Source organism: Tiliqua scincoides, chromosome 14 (assembly GCF_035046505.1).
Source record: "Tiliqua scincoides isolate rTilSci1 chromosome 14, rTilSci1.hap2, whole genome shotgun sequence".
NCBI classification, from domain to species: Eukaryota; Metazoa; Chordata; class Lepidosauria; order Squamata; family Scincidae; genus Tiliqua; species Tiliqua scincoides.
The window spans coordinates 13,779,581-13,798,462 of NC_089834.1; the positions used below are offsets into that span (position 1 = coordinate 13,779,581).

Below are 18,882 nucleotides of genomic sequence, written 5' to 3' on the forward strand. Positions count from 1 at the left end.
GTGGTAGTAAGCAGAGGATAAATATTTGTCTTAATGCTAGCTAAATACTTCGAACACTGAACAGTGGGATCTACCATTTTAAAAAAACCACATACAAAACTCTAAGACAAACAAAAGTTCAACTTCACTGCATGCCAGGCGTCCATCTGCTTCTTAGTAATATAAACCATTGTTGCAGACAGATACTTGATTGCTAAAATGCTTGAGAGATTTGTCCATTGCTAAGCTCTTCTTCTGTGTCACTTGCTGTGGCCAAGCTGTGGAACACGTGGCCGACGTCTTGGGCCTTTGACAAAACAGCTCCAAAGAACAAGGAGTGAAACTAAAAAAGACAATAAAGGAAGTTAACTATTGGACAAGCACAGTCTCAGTCCAAATCCTTTAATGCTGCATGTTGGAAGCTAAAGTAGATGTGACAGAGCCTTGTGTTGGGACTGGATTGTAGTTTAAAATAGGGTAGGGAGGGGGGTAGCTGAACCCCTCAACGGCCTTGGTTGCTCCCCCCTTTCCTGGCCATTTTTATCATAGTGGGTTTCTGTCATCAGCAGTAAAGAAGCAACAGTTTTGGGGAGAAATGCAGAGGGGGGAGGTCAAGCTCCTCTGTTCAGTCTTAATTCTGTCCGTCTCCCCTGACACAGTACAGTCCCTGTTGGGTTGGGCTGGACCACTGTCACTTTTAATTTAGCTCATAAGTACAAATTCTGACCCAGATCCAAGTAGCTTTTACAAGTATTTCCACAGGCCAAAGGGGCCTTGGATTGGCCTTTCTTGGAAAACAGCCCTTCAGATCCAATGACGCACTGCTTCTGAAAACAGATGGGAGCTGTAAGAGCAATTTGGTACATGATGTAGGCAGTTCAAAAGAAAAGTTGCATCGGATGTCAAAAATCTCATTTTATCACCTCTGCTAGCAAAATAGCATAGGGAGGGTCCACTGAATTCCAAGGAGACCCCATGTCATTTCTTCAGCACAAACAAAAATGTCAAGGCTTATGGAATAGATAGCTTCAGTGATAATCTACTATTGGTCCTGAGATGGAGGAAACAAGTTCATATTTAAATAAATTGTAATCAGTGTTGTTGAGACCATTACACTATAGTACAAGCCAAAATTGCTTTCGTTTTGGGATGTGGAATTCACTTCTCTCTGAGTTTTTCAAGGAAACCACTCCAATACCTTTGGCTTTCCTCCTTACCTCCTCATAAGGAGCTGGTGGGACCACTTCCTCTGTTGGGATGAGGTTATCAGCTGTATTTGTGGCTGTCTCTATGTCTTTCTTGCTTCTCTTCAGTGCAGGACTCCTAAAATGTCACACAATATGAAGTGTTAAATTCCTTTTCCATTCTAGCAAATAATGGTAAAAGCTCTTGTTTTGGTACTGTTGTTCTCTGCAGCATGTGGTTTTTTTTAGCTATCTTGGTTTAGGCTTCTTATAAAAGTGGACAGAAGATCCAGCTGTCTGCTTCAGGTCTCTTCCAGTGTTGCTGTCTTTCTGTTGCAATGGGTAGTCTTCATGTGTGCACTACGCACCATCGTTGCAGATATGATTTGAAGAATTCCCCCTCAGTTTCTGAAGAAGGGAAACCATTCAGAATCCCACACTCATTGTGCTCTTGGCAAGGAAGCAAGTATTTGCCAACCAATGTGTGTAGGGAACCAGCCTGAAGATGATCACAGGTGTGAACTGTTTTGTGGTAAGGATGAAATATGAGTCAAAGATGCATTGATGAAATATGAGTCAAAGGCATGAAAGAAACTGGGAACTTTGCTAGGCAGATACCTCTCTGCTATAAATCTGACCATTTCCAGGTATCAAAAATGCTCAGAAATTAACTGAGGTTCCAATCCTATGAACACTTTGAGGAAGTAAACTCTCTTAAACAAACTAGCCTTTACTTTCCAGTAAACATATGTAGTACTGGGCTTCCTGAGCAATTTCCTCCTTTGGGCCGTATGGTGGGAGATTCCAGGATTTGACATCAATGCCTTGGACTCCAGCATGTGAACAGAGCCTGCGAAGTCATGAATCACCTGCCTGCGCAATACTGAATAAAAAGTGCTGCTTGGGTATTATTCTGATGTGCAATTACAGTAGTTCCTTGACCACTAGAAGCAGCTGCCAGGTAAGGCACAAATCCCTCTAATATAGTTTTGTACTTGGACCATGACATGGTCATGCATTTTTTCCTAACTGGTACCCCTTTCCAAGTGGCTCAGCAAATTGTTACTGGAAGGGGGGGGGAGTAAATGCACCAATGTTAATTATATCATCTACTGTACTTGAACAGATCTCCCTGCATCTTAATTTGGTATTTCTCAAGAAATAACTGACTTTAAATTCAGGGTCACCTTTTGTGGATGTGTGAAAGATGTGGAGAATGGTGTGAGGATGTCCTGTTTTCAGTATCTGCTAAGGTCGCAAGAACAAAACTGGCTTCTACCACTGTGTCCTCAATGCTGAAAGCAATGGGCCTGTAAGTGGAAAATAAGAGTCTGAGCTGATAGGCACAAGCAGAGATCCCCCTTGATGGTAAGTCTGCATGTCCTCTAACAGTATACAAAAAAGACTAGGCTTCTGTCATCTAAAGACGGCTACTAAAACACTACTAAAATAACACTTGGCATCTCATATAGCATTACACAATTGAATTAATAAATGTTAAAAAAAATCATCAAGGTCCATAAGCACACTTAACTGCGCGTGACCCATGTGTTTGTGCAAACAAATGACCACGTTCAAATGGGCCACAGTCCAACCTGCCCATGAGTACACTGCCACATGATCAGGTGAACACAGCGCTCTGTATTTGTGGCTTACATGTGCAAATTTCCTACTATGGAAATACTTTTTGAGGAGGAAGTGCATGCAAAATGATCCCTAGAAATACAACTCCTTTCAGAAAGCAAGTTGTTCAAATTATGCTATCTTTTGCAAACTTTATGTAAGCCTGTTAATAAAATATTACACTTATCCCCCCCACCAAATAAAAAAATACATCAACCTACTTTCCTGAAATGTCAAAATGAACAGAGATTGGAGCACAGAGAGCCTCTGCAGAAACCAGAAGTCCCTAAAGAATGAAAGATGTGAATTAACTTCCGATATCTTAAGGGCTAGCCCTGTTAATTTGCTGCAGTGAAAACAAACACATGACCTTTTGTGGACCATAGTCCTATTTCACCGATAAAGTGGACTGTTGTTCATGAAAGCTTATGTTGAAATAAATTAGTTGGGGTCCAATCCTAGCTAACATTTCAGCCACAATGCAGCCCCGAGGAAGCCTCCGATTGTACCATCACCCCATTGGCATGGCTGCATCAGCACTGGAAAGTTGGTTAGGACTGGGCTGTTAGTCTTTCATTTTTAAGCTGCCTGTCGTTTTAGCCTCAACTATAAGCTAATACTATGGAGCATTAGATATATATTTTAAGCTCTTACAGATGGGACAACTGGCTAATATTTTTTTATATGCTTTGGTCTCCCTGGAAGCTTCTGGTTGGCCACCACTGGGAACAGGATACTGGGCTACACGGTCCTTTGGTCTGATTGAACAGGGTCCTTCTTGTCTGAGTTTAAGGTCACTTTCCTCTCCCACTCCAGCCCAGTGCCCTTCAACCAGCTGCCTGCCTAAACCAAAGAACTTGGTGGGTGTTCATGAGTGAAGACAGCTGTGTAATCCTGAAATTTACTGTACAATTGAGCAAACATAAGAAACAACTTTACCCTTAGCTCTTTAAGGCAAAATGTGACTTCAGAGTTTACTCCAACTTGCAAGTATTCAAATTCTTCTGGAGTGAGGTGTATCTCAGTATGCATTGCCTTTGCAAAATCTGTTCAAAATCACGACAGTTGCAGAGATTAAAAACAAAGTAGTCCAATAATAAAAACTCCTAAGAGCTTTACTGAGAATAATTGAAAATGTTTTGCAAAATTCATACTCTGGTATAACACAAGCAATTGAATACTGCAGGCCTGGTGGAATGTGGGCCTGACACTGTATACATGATGTTAAGCATGAAATGAGGTGCATTCAAGTTTTTTCAAAGGATACAAGGTAAATTTAAGCCTTACCCATTTCATCCTCCATGTAAGTCTTGAAACAAACTTTCATTGGTGTTACAGCTAAAGTTATTTCATCTTGACTGGTTGGAAAATGCATCAGTATATCAGATAGCTGCCTGAGAAGTTTGAGAAAGCAATAATATTAAAGAAACCAATTGCTCTCTGTCTGTTACATAAGTGATGAAAACAGGTAGACTAGCTTATATAACATGAATGATCTCCACCTTGATTTTTTATTTGCTAGTTCAATCTTTAAAATTTCAGATCAAAGTACCACCACAGCCTCTTGAGTACAAAGGTTGAACAAGATAATGAGTGCTAGAAATGTTAAACAAGCTCTACCAAGGCTCCTCCTTAAAATTTTCTGACTGTTCTTAATGGACTGCAAGCCCTGCCCAGACACGGGGAAGGCCTGGAGTAAATGAACAGAAGCCAGAGTGTAGTATCCTGCTGGGGGCTTGGACACCAACTTCCCTTCCCCCACCCACTTTCTCCATAAGTGGTGATGGAGACCGAACCAAACAGGTCTCTCCTGATTTCTTCTGCTGACAAACACAGAAGAGAGAGCAGAGCAGTAAGAGGTTGCTTGGGCCCTGAACCAAAGACCTGCACTGAGTTTCCACATGGCACATGACGGTGCAATTGGCACAGAGGGTTATCCCAGCCAGCTCGGCCCTCAGTGCACCAGCTGGCACACCTTTAACACCACCCCCAATGCCTCAGCCATTTTGTCAAGGGCCCAAGGCAAAGCTTTGCACTGAGCCTCCCCCCATCTGCCTTCTGATGGCGCATAGGGCTCTGCCAATGAGGGTTCAGAGATCTGCTTGGCTAGGTGGGCCCTCTGATGAGGGTGGGGCCTTGGCCAGTGATCTATCTAGCTGGCCCCTGAAGGACCAGGCCTGAGGAACTGTCTTGTAGGGTGCCCAGGAGAATGAGAACTTTCTCTGCCTGATGCCTATTTTATCTTGTGGGAGGGGGAAGGAAACCCTGCAAGTGTTGTGTCCCTGCCTGCACTCACATGAGCTGGATGTTTTGACAGTGAAAGGCATTCACATCCGATAATCCATGACAAGAATCTTGTTAGCTGTTAGTGTGATGTTACCTTGACTGGAACTTCAGCACGTTGGGGCACAAATGCTTTGCAAACACAGCTTGCAAAGGTTCGCTTTCTTGAAAAGTTAAGTTATGAGTTTTCACAACACCTGAAGAGAGAGGATATGGAGTGGAATTAGCATGCGTTTGCTCACTTCCTTGAACAAATGATACAGAACTTCTCATCTGATGGCAGTCGTATCTTTACAGTCACTCGTTCTAATGTTGGTACAAAATTACATCATCAGTGTTATTTGCTTATTTGAGCATTAACTAATGTATGAAGTAGGCAACATACTTGGAGCCTGTTTGCGTGATGATCACTTAACTTGCTTTGATGTTGGTTGGGCTGTGGCAATGATATTATTTGCAATATGTACAATCCAAAGACTCTGCTCTCAGAAGGTGCAAGGTGACAATATAAGGCCCAAATCCTAACCCATTTTTGAGCACTGGCATAGCTGTGTCAATGGGAGTGTGCTGCATCCTGCAGTTGTGGGGCACTCACAGAGGTGTCCTAAAAGTTAGGGAATGTTTGTTTCCTTTCCTCAGAGCTGCATTGCCCTTATGTCTGTGCTGGAAAGTGTGTTAGGATTACGCCCTAACTCTCCAAATGTAGTGCCTACAGGCAGGTCTCCTGGCTTAAACGATTCTCCATGGGTTGGGAGATTCCTCCAGCCATCCACAAATCTCCCAAATACAACAGTTTGCAGTAGCCTGGAGAAATCACTGCTTCTTAAACGTTTGCTGTGCCTTGGGGACAGACACTATGAGAAGTCCTTTGATGTGGTCTTTATGTGGTGGCCATTTTTGCATTCACTGGCTTTTAGACTGATATTTATTGCTATATCAAACCCCACGTGTTCATTCATAATACTGAATGCCCAGCTGTGTTGCACAGCTAGTTGAAATACGTAAAAGGTGACATTTAGTGCCCCCTGGCGGATACCAAGCACTTAGGTAAGTTTGTTTATTAAAACAGCTTGTGTAATGTCTCTTTCTAATCACGTACAGTAAATCTGAATAAGAAATAGGTTGACTAGTCCATTTTGGTGCCTACCTTTTTCAAAAGATCATAATACAGAAATTAAAGCTGGGTTTTTTCCCCCAGTGTAGAAAATGTAGAGTACGTATATAATACATGCATACAATTTTATTTCTTTATGTATTTATTTGATCTGGACACTTAAGGCGCTCTCTCACACTCACACACACACACACCCCCCTGTCAAAAATAAATCTAAAGCAGTTGTGAGTTTTGGGGAATCTTTGCCTGGATGGTTTAACCCTGCCTTTCTGTCCTTAATGGGGTTTACAAAATCATGTGCTAATGAATGACCTACCATGTTTGCAGAAAAGCTGAAAAACAACGTAGCTGTCAATAACATTTACATAAATGTTGCACTTCTCTACATTCTTTTCCAGCGTGTTTAAGCACCTAAACACAGGTAGCACAGCCTGAAAAGAAAAAGATTATTAATACAGAGATTTCCCACTGACTAGAGCAGAGTCCTTAAAATCACAAAATTAAACATGACAATGGTTTGGATATAAATGCAGTATCTGCAACATAAACATGCAGGTAAAATGTACATTACCAAAGCATAGAAACCTAAATCAGTGTGTTATTTTGGGCTAAACTATTAATTATTATTTCTTTTTTCTTGCACTAATAATACATAATGGATAGAAATTAATAATGTTAGGGAAGTTAGGGCAGGAGGTCTGGTCTAGAGGGTTGAACCTCCATTTGCCTGAAGATAACATCCGAAGGTTGCCAGTTCGAGGCCACCGGCACCGTGCGACCTTGAAGCAGCTGACAAGCTGAGCCGAGCTCCATCTGCTCTGAGCGTGGGAGGATGGAGGCCAGAATGTGCGACCAGATCAAGAAAGAAACATCTGAATGTTGTGGTTTCTTGAAAGATAGAACCCTACGGGGATTTAAATTTGCCTGCCTATGTAAACGGCCTTGAATAAAGTCTAAGGAGAAATCTGAGGACCAAGAAAGGCAGTATAGAAATACCTGTATTATTATTATTATTATTAATATATTGTTTAAAAGACCTAGAAGCGACAATAACAATATTATTTCCTTTGAAACAGCAGGACCAGCCTTTGAGATGATGCATCAAATGTGCTCCCCCCCACCTACCCACTGCCAACAAGCCACTGCAGCTCCTCCGCTGGATTCATAATGAGTAGAATGGTGGGAGCAGAAGAGTGAAGCGGAATGGTGGGCCAGAACGTCTCCAAAACTCTAGCCCACTACTCTCCTCTGTTTCATTCTTCCTGTCTTCTGTTTCAAATCTAGGAGGAGTGGTAGAGGCTAGAAGGTACCCCCCCCAACCCCAACCCTGCCACCTGAGACATTCCTCTCACTCACTTTTATGGATGGGCCAGTCCCGCAACACTATTGTCTAGTGACAACACTATTGTCAATAGGACAACAGTCATGTTGTCTTATCCACTGAGACTTACCTTTATGACTAATTTATATGCAAAATGTATGCCATTTTTATTCGGATAAATTTCAGGAGCATTTCTACAGGAATAGCGTTGAAAGAACATAGATGAAAAGAAGACACAGGCGTACGCTGACCTCGAAGCATTCACGGACCTCAGGGAAAGCTGTGGACAGGATTATATATTTTGTCAGCATGAACAACATCTATACCAAGCGAAAAGGCATAATGTGGTAGTACTTGGGGTTGCAGAATTGCTTCAGGCTGGCTGGATATACGCAGGATATCTTTGTGGATCTTTGCAGCTGTGTGCCTACATAAACATAGGCTATATAGCAAGAAATCTAAATTATTTTAGGAAGTGGATAATATAAATTAATATCACTAAATAAATTCCACACATTCTCTCTTGCAGACCTTTATGCCTGCTACCCTCTCCCACAACATCTGCACGAGGTTTTCTCTCTTACTTTCTTCAAATTTCCTCAGAATCCACCTTTTCCATTAAATCTTTGGCACAATCTCAAAATTCCCCATCCCACTGTAACCCAGTCTAACTATGGATAATGGAAATAATCACATATTCTTCCCATTTCCTCTGCCTCTGTTCTCCTCCCCTGTGTTAACTGATAGATTGTATGCCCCTCTGGGCAGGGACCTTGTTTTGCTGGAATCAGGTGGCTGGCTGGCTGGGGACTCTGGAGCAAAGCCCTTCACTGGACACATCTTGGCAACCCCCATCTGTCCCCTGCTGGTACATTGGGTGCTAATTGTGTTACTGCTATTGTTGGTTTGAGGTTGGCCTGGCCTCATGGACCCCCATTGGTTATGGTTGCCCGCCTCAGCCAGTGCCCTGCCTGGTCTACTTCTGACATCTCTCTTAACACCAGCTGTGTCCAAACCAACCCAGTTCTGTGGCCTATCCCCCCCCCCCTGCAATTTAATTGCAGACTTGTTTTTTTCTGACTTCAAAATGTACTTACTCCTTTTTCAACAGGATCAAACCAGAGTTCATCACTGATTCGTGCTATGGCATGAATGGCCCTTCCAAATACTGTAGTAAAGATACAGCATAAAAAAGATACAGGTCACATTTGGTTATACAGCAAACTCATAGTGTATGATATTAACATGAATTTTCTTGTGCCCAGAAAAAAAACGTAAAGGCAAAGATTTAAACCTGATTTATGTTAGTTTAGAGGGTGGGGTGATGAGAGGAAGACCACATTCTGTACACACTTTTCAGTTAGAACTCATATTAAAATCACAAGTCTCTACAATTCTGTCTATTTTCTGACTTGCCACCATAATCCCAGTCCAAGGATAGGTTCACTCTTAGGTTTAATTTAGGTGTAAATCAGTGTTTTTCAATGTTTTGTTCCTTTGCATGGTCCCACCTAAGTACTACTGGAAGTGACAGGTGATGATGTCAACACCAGTTACTTCTGGATTGGAAGGTCAGTTGCAATGCAACAAACACCAGTAAGAGATTCCCGACAAACGGGAGGGGTTTTTCAAGCACACGCTGCAGCTCTGCCTGCCAAGCCAAGCCTCCTATTGCTTCCTGTCAGGTTGCATTGCTGGTCTGGCTGCCAGGTGGAAGGGGTCTGGGGTCTCATGTGTACCACCAGAAGCCACCTCAAGTACCACTGGTTGAGAAACACCAGTGTAAATGAAGCTTGGATCAATTTCACCTTTAAAAATATAGCAATCAAAGAGTTCACATATATCGGGCCTGCAGTTCAGTGGTAGAGCAGCTGCCAAGGCTGCAGGCGGTTCCGGGTTCATTCCCTGGCACAATCACCAGGAAGAGCAGAGGAGAAAACAATGGAAAGCTGCTGCCACCATTGACAGCTTTGTGCAGATGGTCCAAGGACCAGAATCACCACAAGGCTGCTATATTCATGAATATTTGTTATGTATTTTTAAAACTATAGATGATGCTAGCAGTAGTTGGCCTAAGGTGGGCCCAAGACCTTCTGGCACCGGAGGTGGTAGGCCTGCCCTGCTTACAGTGAGTGTGTGTGCATGTGTAAAACCAGTGTCAGCAACAACTGTGTTTTGTGTATCCAGGAATAAATAATAGTGATGGTGATGATGATGATGATGATGATGATAACAACTGTGTTTCGTGTAGTGTGGAAATAATGGTGATGAAGATGATAATAATTGTGCTTTGTGTAGTGTGGAATTGATGATGATGATGATGGAGGTGAAAAAGATGATGATAATCTGTTTTGTGTAATTGATGATGATGATGGTGAGGATGATAATCTGTTTTGTGTAGTGTGGAACTGATGATGATGGAGGTGAAGAAGATGAAGATGATGATAATCTGTTTTGTGTAGTGTGGAATTGATGATGATGATGGAGGTGAAGAAGATGAAGATGATGATGATGATGATAATCTGTTTTGTGTAGTGTGGAATTGATGATGATGATGGAGGTGAAGAAGATGAAGATGATGATGATTATCTGTTTTGTGTAGTGTGGAATTGATGATGATGATGGAGGTGAAGATGATGATGATAATCTGTTTTGTGTAGTGTGGAATTGATGATGATGATGGAGGTGAAGATGAAGATGATAATCTGTTTTGTGTAGTGTGGAATTGATGATGATGATGGAGGTGAAGATGATGATGATGTTTTGTGTAGTGTGGAACTGATGATGGTGGCATTATTTTATATATAGTAATATATTTTCTACACACGCATATGTATGAGTGGTGCATTGTGGAACTGAGGATGGTGATGAAGATGATGATGACGACGTTGTGTGGCACTGATGATGGCACACGTGATATAGACACAAATACACTGCGTGTGTGTGTATGTATGTATGTATGTATGTAATGCATGTATGTCTACACGTGAGCAGCGCCTTCCTCCCCTGCCCCCTGGCCTGGGCTACCTGCCAGGCGGGCGCCCCCCACGACGCCCCTCATGCTGAGGGAGGGGGAGGGGCCTGCAGAAAAGGCGGGAAGGCCTGAGGGAGGCGCGCGCTCCGCTGTCTGCAGAGGCGGGGCGAGTGCGGCGCCTCCACTTCCGGCTCCCATTCGCGCGGCCCGCCATTTGCGTGGCGACGGCGGCCGGCAGAGGCGCCCCGACAGCCTATCAGAGCGCAGCCTCCCCCGGGGTGGGCACGTCTGACGGGGTCCGGAAGTCTCTGCGCGTCCCCATCGAGCCCCCACCCTTTGGCCCGCGAGGAAGCCTCCGAGGTACCCGGATGGAGGCGGTGCGCTCCCGTGACTGACAGGCGCCTCCGCGCGCGCGCTCTGCGCCGTTTTGACCCCAAGCCGCTTTCCGTCGCTCCTGCTTCCGGCCGAGGCGGAGAGCGAGCGCTGCGGAGCGGGGTCCAGGATGGTGAGCGCTCCGGGGCGGGGAGAGAGCCCCCCAGACTTCTCCGGCTGCCCCCGGGCCCCGCGCTGCGGGAAAATCGGGGCAGAGGGGGAGGGGCTTGGGGGGCCAGCTCCTTTCACACAGAGGGCAGGAGGTGACGTCACTGAGGAGAGGGTGACGTCAGTGATCGGGAGGTGACGTCACTGGGCAGAAAGTGATGTCGTTAAGCAATAAGTGACGTCATTGAGCAGAGGTGACATAATTAAGCATAATTAATTGACATAATTAAGTGATGCCAAGCAGAGCGGAAAATGACGTAATTAGGCAAGTGGTGAGATCATGAGACAGGAATTGACATTGTCAAGCAGAAGTTGTGTCGTTCAGCAGAAATGGAATTCGTTAAGCTGGAAGTGACGTCATCAAGCAGAAGTGGTGCTGCTAAGCAGGAAATGACATCATTAGGCAGCAAGTGATGTCATGAGAAAAGAATTGACATCATTAAGCAGAAGGTGACGTCATTAAGCTGAGAGTGACGTTGTTAAGCAGCTGATGGCCAGAAATGAGCACTTGGTTCTTGCACAGAAACTCATCAGCTGCAAATGGCAGAAGAGAAAATGTGCAAACCTTGTTCATAACATCAAGATCCCCCAATTATCATGCTGGGAGCACCCAGTTTTAACGGGCTGATGAACGGCTCCTGGGGGCACATTCGGATCACAGGCCTTCTGTCTGACACCTCTGGTCTGGTGAGTCCCTGGCAGAGGGAGATCCAAGCTGTCCGTCCTTCTCTCAGCCCTCGTGCCCCAGTCTGCGCTGTGGGGAAAATCCTGTTTTCCCTTCTGAACATGCTGTGGGCATTACTGAGACAACACGTGCGAGCAGAGACAGGACTCCCAGCCGCACCCCCAAATCCTCCTTCCCGCCTCCTCCTTCCCTGCATTTTATTTTTCCATCGTCATCATCAGCTGCGTGTGGTAGTTCCTCAGTAGCCTTGACTTGCCGGCTGGGTTCCTCAAGGCTTTTGCCACCAGGGAGGGACCTGCAGGTGCACCTGTTTCCTTTGCCTTTGCCCTGCTTCACATTAACAACATTAATGATCACTTGAGAGATTATTTTAATGATCTTTGGCGATAAGCAACTCATTCGTGGGATTTATGGCTGTAGTTCCCTCTCAGAGTTATGCTTGGCTTAACCCTCTTGGAGCAGTACAGATTCCTGAAATGAGCAGCTGTGCAGGGGGTGCATTCCAAGTGGACTCTTGGTGGGTACAAAGCTCTGGTGGGTATAGTTGGGGGCAGAAGGGATGAGAGTTAGGTCCCTGGTTGTATTTGCGCGATGTCACATGGGCAGCTTGCTGTCTGTTTTCTTGACTTAGCTTTGTGTGAGCAGAGACGTGTGCTGCAGCAGCCATGGTAGCACTTGATGCAAGGTGAGCAGTTTTGGACAGCTCTTGCAGCATGGAAACTGGGTTGTCTGTGTGCATGCAGATTCCTTCATAATTCAGAAGGCACTGTAAGATGATGCCTTTATGAGGACCTGCTAATTATCACAGTCAAAAGCTTTCTGGTTCTCCAGAACATTTGTTCAGGCTGGTGTTAAGCAGAGTTCTGGAGAACGCAGAAGCCTGATGGTTCTTTGTGATATTTTAGTTGGTCCTAACTGTCCCACTGTGACTTTTGTCTAACACGGATAGCTGCTGCAGCAGTTTGTTCAGTGTCGGGGTCCATGGAGCTGTGGCCTTTTTTGAAGTGAATGGGGAAGCCATGGTGGGTACAGAAGGCTTCAGATTCACCGGAAAGCTTCCATCCCTACAAAGAGCTGATAGCCTTTGTGGTACATGTATGTACTTTTTGTGGTACATGTATGTACATGAGTACCTCAGGGCCTAATTTGGAAGTGACAACAGTTATGCTGTTCAGTGAATGCTGGCAAAGCTCTTTCATGACACCTTTAGGATAATCAATTGCACAAATCAATTTTTTTTAAAATTTAACATTTCTGTTCCTAACATTCAAATTCCATTGATTACATGGCTATTAATTCAGCTTGAGATGTTTCCTTTTCTGTTGCCTCCTTTTATTTAACATTGTTCATGTCTCACCCTGTTTTTTTCCACCCCCTTCCCCTGTCTGCAATCAACTTCTTCATCCAATAAGGCTGGGCACAAAGTAAGTTTGTTCATCTTGGCCTCTTGCTAACATTGGTGGTTATAGGTGGCAACTCTCCGGCTGGCTACTATTGATGTTCAATTAATACGATATGGCTCAAAAAAACACTTTAAGGCATCGGTTAGGAGGAAACATACTTCTTATGTTTCAGGAAGCTTCATGGGCACATCAGTGATTTCACAATGAGAAGAGAAGCCCTAAACAGTTTGGGAACTGGTTACTGTAAAGAGCACCTGCTCTCATAGGAACTTTCCTGGCTTTTAAGAGCGGTCACTGGAGACCCTTCTTTCTGGCCTCCAAACAGAAATTCATCCATTGAACATTTTCCTTAAGGGGATCAGACTGGCTCTCTTTCACTTTTAAATGAAGGCATTCCATACCATAAATAACTTTATCCTCTCCGCTCCTTTAATTAGTGACTCTCTTTTAAGATTTATTGTGTTTTAATAATTTGTTTGAAATTAGTTGTTAATGCCCTGGTTCAAGATATGTTTCATTTCGTCCTAGCATTATGCTATATATTTTCATAAAGGAAGCATGAAAAAGATTGGGAACTATGAATGTGTCTTGCCGGTTGGGGCATGGTGATATCTCATCTCTTCTCCCTCCTCTTAAGTTGGTGCTAGTGTTAGGAGACCTTCACATCCCGCACCGCTGCAACAGCCTTCCAGCCAAGTTCAAGAAATTGCTGGTGCCAGGAAAGATTCAGCACATCCTCTGTACCGGAAACCTCTGCACAAAGGAGAGCTATGACTACCTCAAGACCCTGGCTGGTGATGTGCATGTCGTTAGAGGAGATTTTGATGAGGTAAGGACAGCTTTTGAGGCTTTTTCAGATGTGAATTTTGGTCACGCTGTTCTCTTTCCCTGGCTGGTTGCACATCCTACAAAAATAGACTGCAGATATAATGTGGGCAGCTGCTTGCCACATCAGACACAAGGCCTGTCCATGACATGCAGGGCATCTGCACTGGATTCTCAAGGCAGACTAAACACAAGATGAGTATTCTTGGCAGATTCTGGCAGTCTTCTAATTTCCATGTTATGTCTTTAACTCTAGAACTTGAACTACCCAGAACAGAAAGTTGTAACCGTTGGGCAGTTCAAGATTGGGCTGATCCACGGCCATCAAGTTATCCCTTGGGGAGACGTCGCCAGCCTGGCGTTACTGCAAAGGCAGTTTGATGTGGACATCCTCATTTCAGGGCACACACACAAATTTGAGGCCTTTGAACATGAAAACAAGTTCTACATCAACCCTGGATCGGCAACAGGAGCCTACAGTGCTTTGGAAAAGTGAGTTAAACCCACTATGAGAAACAATTTAGGTGGGGGTGTGGGACACAGTATTTTGTCTACTAGTTTGAGCACACCAAGACACACATGGCCTCTTGTTCTTGGCTGTGAAGTCCTTATATAGCTTCAGTGCCTAAACACTGCTGACTCCAGTGACTGAACACTTGTGCCCCATGGCTCTCTTTTAGCTGAAAATCTATATGGCTCAAAGACCTTTCCCATAAGAGAGAGTGCTTGTAGTTCAGACTATCAAGTTATAGAAAAATATTAGTGTAGAATATTTGTGTAACTGTTCCCAGCAGGAATGTCAAGCTGGGGAGCTTCTGCATGACTTGATGCAATTTTTAGGTGATTGATTCCAGTAGGTGGGGCAAGTGTCACTAGAATCAAAATGTGAATTTACTTCTTGCCATACAGATTTCTATAGCAGTAGAAAGTCAGATGTATATTGTATCACTTAGAGCAGGGGTGCTCACACTTTTTTGGCTCGAGAGCTACTTTGAAACCCAGCAAGGCCCGGAGATCTACCAGGGGGGAAGGAAGCGTCTGACAGACACCCCCTTTAATGTATGGAACCCCTGCTGGAGTCTAGTCAGTTTTGTTGCTGCATGCCTGAAGAGCAGCTAAAGTGTCAGTTTCAGTGTCAGCTAAATATGTCAGTTTCGTCTAGTCACTAGACGAAACTGACATATTAATAGTTTGGAGAGACAGGTCTCCGCGATCTACTCATTTTGCCTCGCGATCTACCGGTAGATCGCGATCCACCTATTGAGCACCCGACTTAGAGAAAGTGGGATTCAGTTAATAGCTTTGCTGTAGCAGTTCTGTAACCCAGTCTTACGCATGTTTGCTTAGAAGCAAGCCTCAGTGACTTGAATGACATATTTACAAATAAGACTGCAATCAAATATACACTTAGGTCTTAAATAACCTCAGTTCTGATGTTGTCAGCAAAATAACTCTTAACTCCCTTCCCTTCCAGCAATATCATTCCTTCATTTGTGCTGATGGACATCCAGGCTTCCACTGTTGTTACTTATGTGTATCAGCTGATTGGTGATGATGTGAAAGTAGAAAGAATTGAGTACAAGAAATCTTAAAGTAAGACCCTCTGCCTGGTTTTCATCTCCTTTTTCCCTTTTATTTTTATTTTTTGCAATACGCACTAAAGGTCCACAGTGTTTGCTGGATTGTTAGCTTATAAAATGACTCTTAACCTTGTTGTAGACATACTCAGTATGCAGCTTCTTACAGAAGGGCCAACTCTTATTTTGCCTAAAAGTGGTCCAGGTGTATATATACTGTTCAAACTGCACAGTGGAACTCCCTCTGTTTAATTCACCCAAACTATTCTCAGTCTTGTAATAAACACTTGTTTAAAGTTTAATTTGGTCTACCTTTATCTTAAAACATCTGTAATAATCAGGAGACAACTATAATATGCATATTTTTATTTTTAAAGTACCAACTTACAGAAAACTGTCAAAACAGCATTTGCTAAAGTCAGTGGACTATAAATAGTAATAAGGAAGGCAGGTGTTTGAGTTAGAGTATGTACAAGTTGGATCCAAAAGTCAACAGCTGAAAAGTCTCTTGGTTGTAACTATGCAGGACAAGATTTTTAGGATTTTCTATATCAAACAATATCAAAAGGAAGATGTTCCTTTTTCTGTTTTCACCGGCTCACTGAGATATATCTGAGGGGGAGGGAAAATGAAACCAGTTATCAGATTCAGTTTTTTTTCTAAACAAAGAGTAAACAGTATGCATGAGAGGTCAAAATTACAGTACTGAGACCTGATTAGCTTTTAGATCATCAATTTTAATTACTGGTTATTCATGTTTGTTTCAGCTTAACAGCTCTTGACCCAACCCCATCTGTTTCCAGAACTGATTTTACAACAGTTCAAGTGGGCAGGTGTGTTGTTTTTTTTAAAGCCTACTTACCTTCACAATGGCTGAAGGTGACCTGTCTGATGGAATGGGATTTCCGGATTGTTTGAGGTATTCTGTTATTAGGGTCGCTGCATCATCCATCCTATAAAGTTTAAAAAACACACAAAGTGAGGAGTTTTTAAACCTTGTATTTCATTCTGCAGTGTGTGGGCAGAGGAGATCCATTTGCTTTTTTAGATGAATAACAGCCGAATCTTGCAGGGGGGGAAGGTGAATTATGTCAGATATTGAACCGAGGCTCAAATGTTCCTCTCTCTTTCTACTTTTTGCTTTGCACTGGTCTCAGACCCTGGAAATTTTCTCCAGGCGATTCACTAGGACAGAGACTCATTTGGAGATAAGCATTACTAGGGCTGGGATAGGAGACCTTGCCTACTTCTTCACTAGAGCCAGTCTTGCTCCCATTCCTGTACTGAATGGACGCAGGTTTTGTGTCTAGTCAAAGTAGCTGGTTACAGCAGGCCTTTTAGACTGTATTAGTTATCTCTTCTACACATGACTGCCTCCCTCTGATGCAACCCATTACATGCAAATCTGGTTTATGGACTGCACATATACTAACAGCAAACCATTACACACTCTTCAGGAAGGATGACCATTGCTTAAGGAAGAGCCAATTGTAGCTGATGCTTCTTCGAAGTAACAAAACCATTCCACGCTTAGTCAAATAACTGCAACCTACAGCTAAAGCTCAGAAGAATTCTTAGTGGATTTAAATTTTATCTCTGACTTAGATAATTTCTCAAACCATTAGATACTTGAGGCAGCAGCTAAAGAAGCATTTAAGTGTTGCAATGTTAATTCAAGCTGTGGCTTATCCGTATCTGTGCATATTTAGCCCCTGCACACAGTGTTTGCACACAGCAGAGCTTGCTGTTGCTTCCCTACACAGGCATGAAATCCTGGGTGATTTAATGGCTGCATCCAGCTCCAATGAGTAACTACATTCACAGAAGCTACTTGTCCCATCATGGTTCTGTCTGCATAGGGTCCCACAATATTACAATGCAGCATGGGTCAGGCTATAGCAAAGGAGCCAAAAATCCATGAAGTTGACTAGTGTTTAGAAAGTAGAGAGAACAGAACAGGGAAGTTCAGTCTATAGGTGCAGCCTACCCTGTGATACAAGGACATCTGCAAGAGGGATCTGAAGGCCTTAGGAGTGGACCTCAACAAGTGGGAAACCCTGGCCTCTGAGCGGCCCGCTTGGAGGCAAGCTGTGCAGCATGGCCTTTCCCAGTTTGAAGAGACACTTGGCCAACAGTCTGAGGCAAAGAGGCAAAGAAGGAAGGCCCATAGCCAGGGAGACAGACCAGGGACAGACTGCACTTGCTCCCAGTGTGGAAGGGATTGTCACTCCCGAATTGGCCTTTTCAGCCACACTAGACGCTGTTCCAGAACCACCTTTCAGTGCGCGATACCATAGTCTTTCGAGACTGAAGGTTGCCAACAACAACCCTGCCAATTGAAAGAAAGAAACATTTGGGAACTCAGCCTTACCTGTTCTCATCTATAAGATTCTCCACCAGGGCTTTGAATTTGCCACGATCCATTTCTTGCAACTTCAATAGAGAGTATGTTGCAAGAACCAACCCTTTGTATTTCTTGGTTATGATGTAGTCCAGAATTAAACACCTAATCTGCAGAGTAGTAGGAGAGTTATTTAGGTTGTATCTACCGGCAGTAAGAAACAATGAGCTCTCACAGTTCTTTTATTGCACAGGGATTGGTGTTAAAAGGAGGTGGAAATCAGCATACCTGTGGAGCATAGACAGCCATGTCACCCTGGCTCATGTGCTCCTCAACTTGTTGCAGTATGGTCTCCAGCTGACATGAAGCTAGGATGGCCTGGGGATAGGAAATAAGAGTAGATCTTTTATCAACTGAGAACAAAACCAGTCATATGGACAGTCTTTGGCCTCATTCCCTTAATGCTCAAAGGATCATATATAATACCCAAGGTTCCAAATTCCAGAGGCAAGCTGTGGTTCTGTGTTGCTGCAAACATGACCGAGTGTCCTGTGGCACATTAAAGATTAGAATTCAATGTGCAAGAAGCTTTTGTGGGTTGAGACTCTTCAGCATAGTGTGGGATTCCCAAGGCCGGGGAGATGGAAAATAATGTTTTATAGAATGGGTTGAGGGTCCACACAGTCAGGCTGATGCCTGAACCCCCAGTACTGGTGGCAGTGGGAGCACTGAATGTGCTGTGAAGTGGCATGCGGGGGCATGATAGGGGGCTCAGCACAGAGCTTTGCCTCAAGGTCTTCAGCAGTTTCACACCAGCACTGAAGCCAACAAACAGCCAATGCAAAACAGAGCAGGAGGTGTTGCATGAGCACAGATATATAAAAAATTCAGCCATAGAGGCCATAAAGTACAGTATTGCAAGAAAGAGTATATAAACACTCTAATGAGATGCCCAAGATTTACAGTATCAAAACTGTAGTGACTCGGTGGCGCCATCAAGTGGTTACAAAAAGAACCAGCAATGGCTTAATAC

At 43.8% G+C, this 18,882-nt stretch overlaps 3 protein-coding genes across 4 annotated transcripts in view; 1 reads left to right on the top strand and 2 right to left on the bottom strand.

Moving 5' to 3' along the window:
- Nucleotides 1–193: 193 nt before the first annotated feature.
- On the bottom strand, nucleotides 194–10,565 carry RAD9B (RAD9 checkpoint clamp component B). Its single transcript, XM_066609980.1, has 11 exons — nucleotides 10,532–10,565; nucleotides 8,602–8,672; nucleotides 7,635–7,784; nucleotides 6,500–6,614; nucleotides 5,167–5,266; nucleotides 4,074–4,180; nucleotides 3,726–3,832; nucleotides 3,008–3,072; nucleotides 2,351–2,473; nucleotides 1,197–1,302; nucleotides 194–322 (listed from the first exon to the last, which is right to left on the bottom strand). Exons 1-11 carry the CDS (start codon nucleotides 10,563–10,565, stop codon nucleotides 194–196), a joined length of 1,107 nt encoding a protein of 368 aa, XP_066466077.1.
- A 349-nt stretch (nucleotides 10,566–10,914) lies between these two features.
- On the top strand, nucleotides 10,915–16,464 carry VPS29 (VPS29 retromer complex component). Of its 2 annotated transcripts, XM_066609627.1 has the most exons (5): nucleotides 10,915–10,983; nucleotides 13,744–13,935; nucleotides 14,188–14,423; nucleotides 15,406–15,524; nucleotides 16,276–16,464. In XM_066609627.1, the coding sequence occupies exons 1-4, from the start codon at nucleotides 10,981–10,983 to the stop codon at nucleotides 15,521–15,523; spliced, it is 549 nt and encodes a 182-aa protein (XP_066465724.1). In that variant the 5' UTR covers nucleotides 10,915–10,980; the 3' UTR covers nucleotide 15,524; nucleotides 16,276–16,464. The 2 variants fall into 2 exon arrangements, with proteins under 2 accessions (XP_066465724.1, XP_066465723.1); XM_066609626.1 differs by lacking the exon at nucleotides 16,276–16,464 and having other exon boundaries at nucleotides 15,406–15,810.
- The window catches only part of KNTC1 (kinetochore associated 1), a 44,239-nt gene continuing 41,228 nt past the window's right edge, over nucleotides 15,872–18,882 (bottom strand). The window contains exons 60-63 of the mRNA XM_066609628.1: nucleotides 18,138–18,227; nucleotides 17,880–18,019; nucleotides 16,371–16,461; nucleotides 15,872–16,120 (exon numbers count right to left, since the gene is read on the bottom strand). Coding sequence (XP_066465725.1) covers nucleotides 16,070–16,120; nucleotides 16,371–16,461; nucleotides 17,880–18,019; nucleotides 18,138–18,227 — 372 coding nt within the window. The 3' untranslated portion in view covers nucleotides 15,872–16,069. The remainder of the gene's footprint in view (nucleotides 16,121–16,370; nucleotides 16,462–17,879; nucleotides 18,020–18,137; nucleotides 18,228–18,882) is intronic.